The 12,903-nt window shown below is 35.9% G+C and overlaps 1 protein-coding gene across 2 annotated transcripts in view; it reads left to right on the top strand.

Annotated features, from left to right (window-relative positions):
- Nucleotides 1-12,880, top strand: part of LOC5568780 (facilitated trehalose transporter Tret1) — a 158,133-nt gene extending 145,253 nt beyond the window's left edge. For both annotated transcript variants that reach the window (XM_001658095.2, XM_021845019.1), the window contains exons 4-7: nt 2,538-2,668; nt 2,740-2,932; nt 3,657-3,804; nt 12,006-12,880. In XM_001658095.2, coding sequence (XP_001658145.2) covers nt 2,538-2,668; nt 2,740-2,932; nt 3,657-3,804; nt 12,006-12,679 — 1,146 coding nt within the window. In that variant the 3' untranslated portion in view covers nt 12,680-12,880. The remainder of the gene's footprint in view (nt 1-2,537; nt 2,669-2,739; nt 2,933-3,656; nt 3,805-12,005) is intronic.
- Nucleotides 12,881-12,903: the final 23 nt, after the last annotated feature.

Below are 12,903 nucleotides of genomic sequence, written 5' to 3'. Positions count from 1 at the left end.
CATCTGATGTAGATATAAAATCATACAGGGCACATCGCCGAACGCAACATAAACATAAATAGTGGAATTCATGAACAAATTGTCTTACCTATTGAAAGAACATCACTGTTCAACAGAAACACAATGTCATCACATTGCATAAGTATTTTCGTACGATGTCTTTAATAAATTGCTGCACTTCGTTTCAATTGCAAACGTTAATTCGATAAAACATGAAACCTTCAGTGTTGCACTGGCTCATTTGCAAAATGACAATTAAGTTCGGTTACATTCAAACATGATGCTCTACAGTGTTTCATTTATATTTGCTTAAAGACATTCTCCTGCAAAAAAAAACTGTACGGTACAGTGGTAGTTTATCTGACTAGTGATCTAATGGTCAGAGGTTCGAGGCTTGTCTCTCGATATTTTGTTTCTTTTTATTTTATTTGTTTGTAAAAAGTAAGTCATATAAACTGCAATGCACAATCATACATGAAATTATAGTGAATGCCAAATCAAATTGTCTGAAGTTGTATTCTCTAAAATGTACGTATATGGCCTCCAGATTTGTGCGAATAGAGGGAATTCGTGCATTTTATACAATCTGTTTTTACCGAATAAGTGTCCACTTTCTTCACTTGCAATCTCAGTTATGTGAACATATTTGTTGGCTGGGTACCTAATCTACATACGTTTTTCTGAAAAAAGTGACTTTAGTGACATTTTGCTGCATGTAGTAATTTTTAAGTGACCTGCCAGTCCTGCCCTAGGGAATCAAATATACAAAAATCAAAATGCGTTTGAATTATCTTTCTTCCAAGACTCGATAAATAAATTCAAGATATTTTATGTGTCGCAAGCTTCTGTCGCATAACCACCAAAATTCAGTACGAGTATTCAGTGCAATCCAGCATGTTACCAAGCCATCTATATAATGCTTTAATTTTCATCCTTTACAATTGGTTTGCAATATCATGAAGTTTGATGTATGCAAGTCGTGTTTTGGGCTGGATATTGAAGTGAATACTGAATCTTCAAGTAGGCTTATCTCGATATTCTTCGCGATAATTTCCAAACAACCGTAATTTTATTTCGATGGCCGCGGTTTGAATAATTAGAAGAATTTCGCAATCTACACTTAACATTTTAAATAAGTTTGTTTAATAAGAAAAACTAAATTGAATAATTTTTATTCCAAACTTTCAAATTTGACGTACGGCACGTAATTTAATTTAATCCCGGAATACAAAGACATAGTACAGGTTGTATTCCGAGTGGGATCTAAGGCCAACGTGAGAAGAAGATCTTCAAAATGATTTTTCAAAGGCATAGATTATTATAAACTGCATACTAAATATGTTGTTCACGATAAGCGCTTCAAAAATATTGTGTGACAGTTATGCCAGGATAAACTGTAACGGAACAGTTAAAGTGGAAAAACAGTTTCTTTTCAAGTTCTAGTGAAATTAAAAAACATATGTTATGGTGGTTCCAATGCTATTCAAGCAAGGTACTTTCGCTCCAAACATCATAGGAATTGACTGAGATTTGGGAAAATTGTAGCAATTTGTTGTTTTCAGACGTGAAAACTGTAATTTCCGATAGCACTTTCATTACAAGAAACAAAATGAAAAAAAAATATCATTAGATTTTTTTGTAAGGGATTTGGTAGGCCTTTCGTCAAGATGCTTTGAGAAGTATTAGCTTTTTTCACAAATGTTTGGAAATCAATTTTGATCCATACTGGAACAAAAGTTCGACCCATATATTTTCTCGCGAAAAAAATGGTGAATAGATCAAAATAGTTAGGTCTTATATTAGATGCTGCCATCCATCGCAATTTCCCAGCTTTAAGGTCGTACGGGACGGTGTTTTAATTACCCTCTCCATTTGAAGCAGCAAATCTCAAGTACCACTCAATATATCGATGCGAAAAATGTATCACTATAATTATATATATGTAGTGCACAACCCAATAAATTTTCAGTTTAATCGGTTCACTAAAACTAGAGATTTGCTTCTGCAAAGTTAGAGTGAGACAAGAGATAAGGAAAATAACACGGTTTCCCGTGTCACCTTAATGTCAGCTGATTCTAGTGAAATTTGGTAAGTAAAAGGCCTCAGTCACAAATGAAAAATCATCTTCATCTGATCGAAAACAGGTGAGAAATAGCGGTGGGATGAAAGTGAAGGCAGAGTACTATAGGAGACCTGACTGAAATACCTTTAAATTTAGCTAAATATGCCCGATCGTATTAAAAAAAGTCACTAACATATAACATTTTGCAAAAAAAAAACTGCTATTTTTGACTATTTTACTGATAATCCTGTTTTGGGCAAAATTTCTGTCCAAAATTTAGTGTGTATTTTTATGCAACATCATTTACGACACGGAAGGTGACTTATCGAAATACTCGTATCTGTCAAAGGGCGCAATCTCTAGTTGGTATAGTAGTAAATTTGGTTTAAATTAACTTACATAAATAGTTCGACGACTTATTATCATAAGATTGGTTTGTTGATGATTTAATTTTTCTTTTCGATTCTCTCAACAGGCTAGCTGGATCGTGGTGATCTTTGCCTCCAACCTTAACATGATATATACGTTTAGAATTTTGGGCGGTTTCGCCGGAGGAGGTACACTCTCAGTCATACCTCTGTTTGTGTCGGAAATCTCGGAGGATAAGTGAGTATTGCGTGTGTGATATATGCGCGGTTGATCGATTTTTAATTTTCAATTGTTCCTCTAATCGACAGAATCCGTGGAAGTTTGGGAGCCGTTTTATCCATCACTTGCAATATAGGCATACTGTTAGGTTTTATCCTATGTTACTATTTAGAATACTATACAGTCTCGTACATTGCGTTAGCGTGCTGCATTTTATACTCTGTTGGGTGTATGTTCCTACCCGAATCTCCGCAATATCTGTTCACCAAGGAAAAGAAAGATGTGAGTATTTTATTTTAAACTTCCTTAAGGTCCTTCTTTAGCCGAGTGGTTAGAGTCCGCGGCTGTAAAGCAACACCATGCTGAAGGTGTCTCGGTTCGATTCCCGGTCGATCCAGGATCGTTTCGTAATGGAAATTTCCTCGGGCATGAGTGTCATAGTGCCTGCATACGATATACGAATTGGAAAATGGCAATTTTTTTCGAAGAAAGCTATCGATTAATAACTATGGAAGTGTTCATTAAAACACTAAGCCCCGTGGAGATGCAATGGCAAGATGATGAAGAATTTTTTATTAAAAAAAAGTTAGATGTTAAACTCATTTTCGCGGTTTTTTTCTGGTGGCATAAAACATTCAAAATAAGCGTCAACGAAGATTACAATTTTCCTACAAATTTTTTAATTCGGTAAATCTGTGCTATGTTCCATCGGAATCGATTTGTGTGGTCTTCAATACACCAAATGACGATGACCTTATGTCAGCGAAATTAATAATTTACCATCCAATCTGTACTTCCTAATGTAGTCGCTATAATCGTAGGTTAGTGCTTACTTCTTTTTTCCATAATGCCATGCGTCATCGTGATAAGAGATGGTCTAGCAACAACGCACTAAATGTGGCAGTTAGTTTCGTGATGTTCTGTTGTTGTCTGAACCGGAAAAAAATATCGTCTCATCTATAAATCACCTTTTTTCTTTATTTTCCCCATTTTTTCTTTCCCGCAGAGAGCGATAAGGTCCCTACGCTTCTACCGAGGAGAAGCCGACAATGAATCGTCGAAATTTATTTCGGAAGTTGCCAGATTCAAGGAAATGCACAGCAACGCCCCGAAGGACTCTACCAGAAAAGTGCAATTACATATTAAAGATTTATGTGAGTATTAAAGATTTATATAGTATTGCTCGTATTTGAGCATAATTTTATAGCTTTTTAGAATATTTTGAGGATCGTTTTACTATTAGTTGAAGTTTCAAGTGATGGAAAAGTATAGATTTGGAGTATTACGGTCAAAATTATTCTAGAACATCTCTGGGTCAAGTATGGTAAAAATCACAGAAATATCCTTTTGAAACTGTTGCATCGTATTCAAACAAAATATTTCAATTCAAGAGCTGAACAGACTCGTTATTTTCGATAAGTTACAATGGACCAAAAGGATTAATAAATATTTATTTAAACTAGAGTAATTTTGAGGCATTTAGAAATTTCAGCCATTATATTCACAGGTTCATAAATTATATTAACCAATTTTTGATGCCTAAGTTTAATTAATATCAACATTTACAAAGTCTTAACAGACGAGTCCGCAATTTTTGATAATATATTGGATATTGTCAGTCATCCAGATCGTCCTGGAATTCAAGTCCTAATGATCTACCGAGTCTACTACAGTCTATATAAAGACTATAGTCATCCAGCTACAATACATACAATACATTTTCATTCTTATCCATAATGCTTCATTATCGCTCGAAAAGTGTGCTGCTATAAATATTGTTCACCCAAGTAACATTGATGGCTGAACAACAGCTTATTCAGCTTTAATTCTCTTTATACAGCCTTTTTTCAGCATAATAAACTGTTATTCAACTACCAATGTTACTTAAGAATATCAAGGTCTTCAGAACATAATGGGCATGGTTAATGCTTGCATAACAGTTTATTCAGCAGCATAGAGGCTGTATAAACCACATTTATGCTGAAAACATCGTACTTTTCTTGAGGACTGCTGGAGAACAGTGAAGGCAGGAGAATATGTATTTGTAGTTAGACAAAATATCGATAACACAGAGCGAACACGAATTTAAAGTTACTCTGTACCGCGAACAGCCAGTCAGGAACCCCTGTCTAATTTTTGACCAACCTAGGGGGACTGGGGGTAGTTTGCCCACGTTAAGGAAAGCAACGATTTTAGATGTGAAAAACATAATTTTATGCTCCTTTCTAATTATTGTCGGATAAACAAACATGTTTTCTATCAGATAGTAGAAACAGCTATCAATTTTAGCTAATTCAGGGTTTATAAATCAATTTTTAAAAGATGCTTGCTTAACTGCATATGTATTGTTTTGCGGGGTAAAACGCCCCGCTTGAGTTCAATGTTACTCGTGCTGTAAACGTACGCACACAATCATGCTTGTTTATAGGTTGCAAACATCCGGGCGTTTGATCAGATGTTATTGTTCAATAATAGTATACATGCTGATGCGAAAAATGTACATTTGTAAGGTTCCAATTTGTGCGTAACTTCAACGTGGCATTACGTTTGGTAGAATTTGAATTCAAACGGCTGTTTTGGTGTTATGAAATAGGGGTGGGCGTTTTGCCCCATGAGTTGATTAAAGTTTAGGTCCTTTAATTAGCTTTTTAAGGACAAATTTAACATATGTTTTGCATGTAATACAAAATACGACAGTGCACAAGTAGGCTCCCGGCGATAGTTTCTGAAATTTGATTATTTATCGACCTAAAAAATGACCTTGAAAATCGCACAAAATTGCAACGAAAACAGCGAAAAACGTTTTTATACGTTTTTAACGATTTTCTTGATTAGAACACTTTAAAATATATTACGAGAAGCTTTTTTATCCATTTTCTATGATCTAGGGTGAAAAAGAGCATTGTAAAACACATCGTTCGTCCAAATCGGAGGTGGCGCGTTTTGCCCCCTATGGGCAAATTACCCCCAGTTCCCCTACTATCAAACAGCAAAACAGTAGCATTCGATGCGATCGGTTGGAGAAAAGTGCCAATCCACACACGCACATCAGTAGCATCAAGAGATCTGTCAAAATCAGAGAGCGGTGAGAAAAACCGCCGCTCATCACAACAACCATAGGCCAGGGGAAGTGGTTCACCTAGAGTGAATTTCTGTCAAAGAAAAAGTAGATTTTGTATGAGATTTGACAGAAAAATGAATGACAAGTTCATCCACTTCTCCTGGCCTATGCTCTGGTAGCATTCGTCCGCAAGACATCACAGCATCGATAGACGAGCGAAGGAGGAGGGATTCCACGGAGGCATGCAAGTCGATTCTGATCGACCATTTCAAAAATATCTGAAACTTTGCACAGTTTTTCAGTTCCATCTAAATCGTCATTTTCCGATATCAAATCTTCAAGTTGAGTCACGACTAACTTTTCAAAAGGGTGTATGTGAAAATGGTTCAAAAATATTCAAAAAGCTGCACAGCAAAAACGGTTCGTTCGATTGTTAGACAACTTAAGAAACAAAGTTAGACAACTAAATAAAGATTCCAAAAAAAATACACACAGTAAAAAAATTTTTTTTTTGCATTAAAAAACATCATTTTTGTCACAAAAACTCAAATATCTCAAAACCCTATCGGAATACCAACGTAATTTTTTGAGGGAAAACGGTCCATTATATTAGCTATCTACCATAAAAATTTGGTGATGGTAAGCCAATAAACAAAAAAGTTATGACATTTCAAATATTTCACAAATTTGACACTTAGTGAAATTTTTTTTTTTTCATTGTTAATTTTTTTTAGGACCGCAGTTTGTTGCTGAATTTTTTGTTAAGGGTACCACATGAGGTTAACAAGTTGTTTTCATGATATTTTATTTAATTATTCATAACTATTATAGCATCTATTAGAAAGTTAGACGCGATCCAGTGTTGTGATCTAAAGTCTTGATAGTGTCATATTTTTTATTGTACGTAACTGAAGAAAAATTCTCTCAATAGTTTTGAAACCTTTTGATAAAAGCAACCTTTAAGAAATCTAATATTGAAGACAAAAGCTACAAAAAAAGTTTTCTATACAGGTATACGACTAGTTTACCTGCAAAAAGTTTACCTCGTAGAGAACAAGGCGGGTCTATACCCAGGTGATCTAGTATACGTAAAGCAGGTCGGTTTTGTGGAAAATACAGACTACGATGAGGTAATTATGAATATGAAGGAAAGGTTTTCGAATCTAGCCACGACAAGGAAAGAAAAATTATTGATTTTGTCGATGCTGCCAAGCTCGTGGTCTATTCAAGACGCCATTGATGAGTTCAAAACCATTAGAAATACAGCAAAAGAGGCAAAACAATTCATTCATAACTGTCTTGCTACCAAAAATGCTAGGTCGAGTACTTCATTAACAGATGAGACAAAAGAAAAAAATAATTCAATATTTTGAAGACGATGAAGTAAGTAGAGCTATGCCTGGCCAAAAAGATTATGTATCTGTAAAAAAAGATGGAAAGCGTCAAGCAATCCAAAAACGATTAATGATGACTACTTTGAAAGAAGCGTATACACGCTTCAAGGAAATTAACGAAAATATTAAGGTAGGTTTTTCCTCATTTGCAAGCCTTCGTCCAAGGCAATGCAAGCTTCTATCCAATTCAGGAACACATAATGTTTGTGTGTGCACAACACACGAAAATATTAACCTAATCTTACATAGTTTGAAAAGAATCAATTTATCAAAGGATATTAAAATGTTAACTGGTAGTCTTTTGTGTGAAAATACAACATCAAATTGCTATCTACAATCTTGTTCGGATTGTCCAGATTCTTCATCATTGGAAAATACTTTATTCGCTGAGTTTGAAGAAAATTATATTGATCAGTTATCATTTGAGCAATGGGTGACCACGGATAGGTGTGACCTAGAAACTATTGTAAAACCTGTAGATGAGTTTGTGTCATTTTTTTGCTTGAAATTAGAAAGTTTAATTCCTCACGACTTTATTAAAACAGAGCAATCCCGCTTTTTAAAAAATACGAAAAATACATTACAAGATGGTGAATTTTTAGTCATTTGTGATTTTTCTGAAAACTATAGCTTTGTATTGCAGATGAAGTGCAGTCCCATCACTGGAACGTACAACAAGCTACAATTCATCCATTCGTTATTTATTTCAATGGAAGTACGCAAATTGAACATTTTAGTTTTATTGTAATTTCCGAAGATTTAAGACACGACTCAGTATCTGTAAATTTGTTCATTGCCAAAATGATTAACTTTTTACGCGTTGATAAGGATAAAGAAATCAGAAAGATATATTTCATGTCTGATGGAGCAGCATCGCAGTACAAAAACCGTAAGAATTTTTCGAGCCTATGTCAATTTAAATCAAAGTACGGAATTGATGCAGAATGGCATTTCTTTGCTACGTCACATGGCAAAGGTCCTTGTGATGCTATTGGAGGAACCATAAAGCGCATGGTCACAAGAGCAAGTTTAGCCAAAGAACGTGAGCATCCAATTAAAACTGCAAAAGAACTATTTGATTGGGCGAATCGCAGAAAAGAATAAGATTTAACAAAATTATCATTTTGTTTTACTACTACTGAAGAGTACGAATTAACGGCATCGGAGCTCAGCGAGCAATATAATAACGCGAAAACGATCCAAGGAACCCAAAAATTTCACTGTTTCATTCCATTGTCAGAAAATAAAATTAAAGCAAAACTATACTCGAACTGTACTGATTATGATGCAAAAGTGTTCGATATTGTAAAAAAATTGAATAACAATAAATAAATAAATAAGTATTAATAAAATGTTTTCATGATCTCATAACGCATACCCAAATCCAAAACTTTTAAAGTTTATATATAACATTTAGAAACTCATCGATCATACTCTAAAAAAAATATCCTGGTAAAAAAAAAAATATTTTCGTGTAATCTGTTAATTCATTTTAATTTATACATATTTACATATACATATAATGTTTATACATATACATAATATTTATACATATAATATACATAATACTAATGAATACATGAAAACGACTTGTTTAATTCACGCAAGGCCCTTAACAATAAAATCAGCAACAAACTGCGGTTCCCGTAATAATTTGCACCGAAAAAAAATTTTTTTTTTCTACTAAATGTGAAAATTGTGACATGTTTGAAATGTCATAACTTTTTTGTTTATTGGTTTACCATCACCAAATTTTTATGGTAGATAGCTAATATAATGGACCGTTTTCCCTCAAAAAATTACGTTGGTATTCCGATAGGGTTTTGAGATATTTGAGTTTTTGTGTCAAGAATTATGTTTTTTAATGCAAAAAAAAAATTTTTTTTTACTGTGTGTATTTTTTTGGAATCTTTATTTAGTTGTCTAACTTTGTTTCTTTAGTTGTCTAACAATCGAACGAACCGTTTTTGCTGTGCAGCTTTTTGAATATTTTTGAACCATTTTCACATACACCCTTTTGAAAAGTTAGTCGTGACTCAACTTGAAGATTTGATATCGAAAAATGACGATTTAGATGGAACTGGAAAACTGTGCAAAGTTTCAGCTCAATAGAAAAAAATGAATTAAAAAATTTACCAAATTTTGGTGCTGTTGCTTGGAATCACTATTATCACTATTATTTAACGTTTGCGGATGGCGAACGCTTTATGCGAACACGATCACTGCATCATTCTCTTGGGAGCAACCGAACAGCTCTCGCGGGCCGTTTGGGAACCGGAGTATCTTTGATCGCAAAATTTCTGAGCAAAAATCGGCCATCTTGACTCTTTTTAAAGTGCGGCAGTGAAAATGCGCAGATGCGAAAGTAATAACAACTTATTGGATCGTCAAAGTTTTCACTAGTTTGCGTCGGCAGGGCAACATTTACGTTAGCCAGAAGAAAGATCCACCATTTTGCGGATCCAAACTACGTTTTAACAGCAAACCGGCGTAGACAAGTATTCAGCCGCAGCACAGTGGCGCATGGCCGGACAAAACTTCAAAAATTCATGTTCTCAAAATCACTCGTCAATATTTTTTATAGACTTTTTTACTATTGAGCGACAATTTCTCAAAATTTGAGATTGATCTGTTCTGTTTTCGATTTTTGGCAGCATCGTTAGTGTGGGAAAGTCAGCGAAGTTGGACTGCTCGAAATTCATCAACTATGATTCACCTAGCAAACTTCAAACAGCTGTATCTCAACGAAATCATAACCGATTGAGGCTCAATAGGTTCCATTTGAAAGCGTAGTTATAAGCCTTAGTTTTGGCTATAATTATATAAATTTTAACATATCAAGTTGTTATTTGTAGCAAAAAAAGTTTCAAACAATCTTTCTCCAAAATTTTGTTAAATTTTCAAAACTTCGTACGTTTTATGTGAAGTGTTTCGGAAAAATGAGTCACTCACTATGAAGCAGCTAATCATCCATACTTTCAAACGTGCAATAGTTTTTCTTGCCCTCTTTGCCCCTAGAGGTGAAAATTCCATTTTCATTTTATATTATAATTTATCGATTTCATCATTCAAATCTATATTATTTGTCATAATTCGTTTGAAACTTTAGTGGAATTACTAAAAGGAAGTTAAATTTGTATCTCTAGTTTGGGTTTATCCACAAATTTCTGCATTACAACAACAAAAAATGTAGTGATAGCCTTTTTATACGATTAGATGAAAAAACTTTATTTGGACCAATTTCACAAGAAAATCGAATTTTCAATTTAACTGTTATTTCCAACGGGATGATATCAGGTATGCGAGATAATTATTAGATTACCATTATCAAGCATTTTGAGACGTATTTGAGGTTTTGTCCGACCTTTGTATGAAGGACCGCCACTGTGCGCAGCCGGAAAGACCCGGGGCCACAACGTCACAAGCGTCGAAATCAGTGATTCACAAGCTGCAGAATCGACACACCGGGCTTTTTTCTTTTGTGGTTAATTCCGTTGCAGCCAAATGCTCACGTTGAGCATCAAGACGGCCGACCATTGAGATCAAGACGAGACGGATGAGCGTATTCGTGACGCAACGAATATTCAGCGTCGGTGGAGTACGACGTCGGTCGGTGACTGGTTGCAGGCCGGATCAAACCACGACCATTTTTACGAGATCGAATCAATTTGTTTGCTTCGCGGATAATATGTACAATATCGGCCAAACATTCGAAAAAGTGGCTATTCAGGACAAAAAACATGCTAGTAGGCGGAGTTGAGCGCAACAGGACTCGCTTAGGAAGTAGTGTAACGATTGACGTGGAAACTTTTGAGGTGGTCGACGAGTTCGCCTACCTTGTATCCTTGCTGACGACTTGATAATAATGTTAGCCGTTAAATACGGAGGCGTATCATCATTGGAAGTCAGGCCTACTATGGCCTCCGCTAGAATGTAGCTGCGGTCAAAAAATATTAATATCTGTCCCATGTATAAGCCCGGTAGTCCTCTTCGGGCATTAAATATGGACGTTGCTCGATTAGGACCTGCAAAAACTTGCAGTCTTTGAACGTCGGGTGCCCAGGACGATCTTTGGCGGTGTGCAGAAAAACGGTGTGTGGCGACGAAGGATGAACCACGAGCTCGCCTAACTCTACGGCGAACCCAGTATTCAGAAAGTGGCCAAATCTGGAAGGATACGATGGGCAGGGCATGTTTCAAGAATGCCGGACAGCAACCCTTCAAAGTTGATGTTTGCTTCAGTTCCGGACGGTAGAAGTAGGCAAGAAGCGCATCGAGCTAGATGTGCGGATCAAGTACGAGCGATTTGGCGAGCATGGAGTAGAATCGAGGATGGAGAGATGCGGTGAACCGAGTATTGTGGCGTAAAACTGATGATTCAGTGTTATATGTTTAGATGTTAAATAAATAAATGAATAAACATTGCATAAATACAGTTTATCAACCTGTTTTGGTTATAGCTTTAACTCTTGAATGTGGCCTCAAGGCCTCAAGGATTACTCTAGGTTATATACATTTATAAATCTCCTTGTCCAGGACAAGTCGTCCATTTTACTAATCACAAACCACGAGTTCGTTGACTATTTGTACGAAAACATTTTACATCAAAACAATAAAATAGTTTCAAAAGGAAGTTTATGCGATTTCCAAAAAGTGTTCTGGAATAACTTTGTCTACAGTACTCTGAATCAATACATTCGCAACACTGAAACTTCAATTAACAATGAAGCGGTTTTCAGAATTTCATGAAAAATTATTGACTTCTGTTCAAGTATGAGCAATTAGTATTTTTCAATGTTAGCAACGTAACCTAAGGGTCAAAAATTTCAAATGATTTCAATCTTATTTTCAAATAAATACAAATATAATTTATAATATTTCTTCTTTTCTCTACTTTCAGTAAATAAACCAACCTTGAAAGGCATTTTAATTTGTGTCATAGTGATGATGTTCCTGCCGATGTCCGGGTCGGTCACGCTCATCACCTTTACCGATAGCATTTTCCGCGAGTCGGGTTCGGATCTTCCGCCGGCCACCTGCGCCATGATCGTCGCGGCCATCCAGCTGGTCGGTTCCTACGTGTCCTCGGTGACGGTGGACAATGCCGGCCGGAAGGTGCTTCTCATTACCTCAGCGCTGGGCTGTGCAATTTGCTCCGCCACGATGGGAACCTATACATTCCTGAACGTGAACGGGGTCGACCTGAGTTATTTCAAATGGATCCCGGTGACCAGCTTGTCCGGTTTGGTGTTCATCACCGCCATCGGAATCGGTATAGTTCCATTCATCATCATGCCGGAGATCTTGGCCCCCCGAGTGCGCGGCTTTGTCATCACGTGGTGTTTGCTCGAGTTCCATGCGGTCGCATTTTTAGTGGTGAAATTTTTCCCAACCGTGGTGGACAAAATCGGTCTCTACCCGGTTATGTGGTTCTTCTCGTGCTGTTGCGTGGCGTCAGCACTATTTGTGATATTCTACGTGCCAGAAACAAAAGGTAAAAGCTTCGAAGAAATCACCGAATCGCTCGATTCTGAGAAGAAAACCGTACCAAAGCGAACCTCCCTGGATGTTTAAATGTGCTATAATTATCGAGTCAAACATACAAAATGTTTATGAAGAGAGAAAAGTTACAACAAAATGCTGTAAAGTATACAATAAAAAAAATGGCAACTACGCGCATGACAAGTTCAAATGCTAGATTTAAATTGTTTTAAGCTTTAATTTTTATATGTATAAAATTTATTACGTTAATAAATGTAAGTCATTTTTATATTATTCTTTGTCGATGCATCTTTGAG

Source organism: Aedes aegypti, chromosome 2 (genome assembly GCF_002204515.2).
Source record: "Aedes aegypti strain LVP_AGWG chromosome 2, AaegL5.0 Primary Assembly, whole genome shotgun sequence".
NCBI lineage: Eukaryota > Metazoa > Arthropoda > Insecta > Diptera > Culicidae > Aedes > Aedes aegypti.
The sequence above is the reverse complement of the archived record's forward strand: the minus strand, read 5'-3'. Positions and strand labels throughout refer to the sequence as shown.